Source organism: Apaloderma vittatum, unplaced genomic scaffold (assembly GCF_000703405.1).
Source record: "Apaloderma vittatum isolate BGI_N311 unplaced genomic scaffold, ASM70340v1 scaffold34696, whole genome shotgun sequence".
In the NCBI taxonomy this organism is placed as follows: domain Eukaryota; kingdom Metazoa; phylum Chordata; class Aves; order Trogoniformes; family Trogonidae; genus Apaloderma; species Apaloderma vittatum.
Genome location: NW_009720653.1, coordinates 6,509 through 8,853, shown reverse-complemented (window position 1 = coordinate 8,853; position 2,345 = coordinate 6,509). Strand labels below are relative to the sequence as shown.

Sequence of the window (2,345 nt, the reverse complement as noted above, 5' to 3'; positions counted from 1 at the left end):
CGTTTGCATTTCTCTCAGCTCTGACAACGCCGATAGCATTTTACTTTAGTTCACCAACCTCATTTGCAAAGCCTCAGTGCTGCAATAGTTTTTCGGTTTTGGGTTTTTTTGTCCTCAAAAATGACAAAACGACGATTTGATTGAGTAATTTTACTTCTTTATAGAAACTTTGTTATAAACCTAAAGTGGGAAAAACTGAGAGTAAGTTGACCTTGCCCCATTCCATTTTTTTGGGGGGGAGGGAAAAGTCTGGTATTAAGAAATTAGCTAAAGTTATAAAAAAAATGACAGACTTAAACACAGGATTCTTGCTTTGGCTCTGCACAGCTTGGTTTGGGTCAGTGTCTGTCCATGTACTCTTCAAGGCGCAAAAGCCACTTATTCCAGTACTGCGAGCATAGATCGGGGTCCATGAAATGCGGATGCGCTGGGGAGCCGTTCTTATAGGCGACCACAATGAGTCCACAACTAACCTACAGTTACAAACAGAAGCCTGTCAGAAATTCAACATCAACATGTTAACTTCAACTAGCAATTCTAAAACCTAAGCTTAAAAGCAAGTAGAGAAACTCGCTGCCAAATGTCATCTTAACACGTAAGCATCTTAAATAAGAAATGGAGAACAAAGAAAGAGCAGTAATTCACTGTAAAATACATGGAGACTAACACTGAAGTGTCCCAAAGAGTCCAAACCTCTGAGTGACTTTGGTGAAAACCAAGAGGTCTTGGGCTCTGAGCATCAGAGTGATCGGGTCTACTTAAACGTTGCAGATGCTGGTAAAATTCCCAGCGACTGATGAAGTTTTGCTGGGGTTGTGTAACCAGACTGCTGGAACTCTCCAGCATTGGTCTGAATGTAAATGGTTACTTCAGTATGTTCTGACATCTTCCACACTTGACAGACATCTAATCCAAATCCCAAACAGCCACTGGGGTGAAGAGAACGCAGTGGAGGACAGGAGGCTAACAGCAGAATTCTAAAATTGCTGCCTGTATTTCACTCGGTCAGGATCATGTCTTTTAAGCGCTTGTGTTTACTGACCTCTACTGTATTTTAGAAAGTCCTTTGCACAAGCTATGAATTACACTGCTCTCTGCTGCTTTGTATTTCCCCCCTTCAATGCTTTGTATTGAAATAACAATCCTTCAGGCCAAGCAGACCTGGCTAGAATTGCATCTGGAGCCTTTGAAAACATTATTCCACTGTCTTCTGATTAAGTTCCTCTGAGGGAATGCTGAACAGCTTCCGAACACTCCAAGCAAATCGCTCAGTCCCTCATTTGCCGGTCGGATATAGCGACACGTGATGTGAACAATGCCCTCCCACCCCATTTTCCTGCTTGCAGGCTCTTTTGCTTTCTTCTTCTCCTACCCTCAGCTCAAGCAAATATGACATGGAACAAAGCACTGGGAGTTGCTCAGATGGCAAGTCACGGTGAGTTCATCTGACCTCCTAAGATGCTGAGTATCCCTTGGTCCCACCGAGCAGTTCCTTAAAACCACTGAAAACAGGACGACTGTCAGGCAAAGGCAGTAGGATTAGCAAGAGCAGTGGTGTTATTTCACAGTATTTCAGTTTAACCTGATACAAGGCTGGTCTGCTCTGTTACAATTCCTATCCGACAGCTCTGTGATGGACAGCAGGTGCTAAAACAGTAAGTAGAGAGAAATGAAAATAACGTGGGTGCTGCTGCTTGTCCTGGCAGGTAGCAGGGCTACTGACCTGGAAGTCATAATTGGCATCGTGATTTATGGCTCCGATATATGCTGCAACCTGTAATGGGTTGTCATAAGTATTCTTCAGAGACGGCTTTGGTTTCTCTGAAGTTTTCCAGTCAATCACACACAACCGGCCTCTGCATAAGAGAACAAGACAGGACAATAGCCTAAACTTTAGTCATAAGTCAGAAATAAGGGATGAGACAGCAAAAGAAGTCGTATCACTCTCAGTCTCTTTCCTCCTCATGTCACATTGCTCGTTATTATGTCTAAGCAAGTCTCTTCTTAGCTCTCAAAAACCAAGACTCACTAATACCTGCTGCAGTTTCTGGCAACCGCTGAGGATCGCTTAAGCCAGCCCCACTCACACCCTGTTCCCGTAAGGAATTCTCCATGAGAAACAACAGCGCTTCCATCAACAGGTTCACCCAGGAGAGTTCATCCTTTTCTGCTGCTCTTAGAGCTCTGTTCGTCTTCCTCCTCCTGCCCCTCAGGAGCTCACCAAAACAGCTGCTCCGGTCTGGGACGCAGCCCCCCACGCACCACCCGTGTTGTCGGGTCTCTCACAGAACCAGTACCTCACCGATATTTAGCTACGCAGTCTACCAGGCCCAGGTACTGAAGGG

At 44.9% G+C, this 2,345-nt stretch overlaps 1 protein-coding gene across 1 annotated transcript in view; it reads right to left on the bottom strand.

Annotated features, from left to right (window-relative positions):
* Positions 1–338: 338 nt before the first annotated feature.
* The window catches only part of MGME1 (mitochondrial genome maintenance exonuclease 1), a 3,618-nt gene continuing 1,611 nt past the window's right edge, over positions 339–2,345 (bottom strand). Inside the window, exons 2-4 of the mRNA XM_009871076.1 lie at positions 2,303–2,345; positions 1,724–1,856; positions 339–473 (exon numbers count right to left, since the gene is read on the bottom strand). The exon at positions 2,303–2,345 is cut by the window's right edge and continues 204 nt beyond it. Coding sequence (XP_009869378.1) covers positions 339–473; positions 1,724–1,856; positions 2,303–2,345 — 311 coding nt within the window. The remainder of the gene's footprint in view (positions 474–1,723; positions 1,857–2,302) is intronic.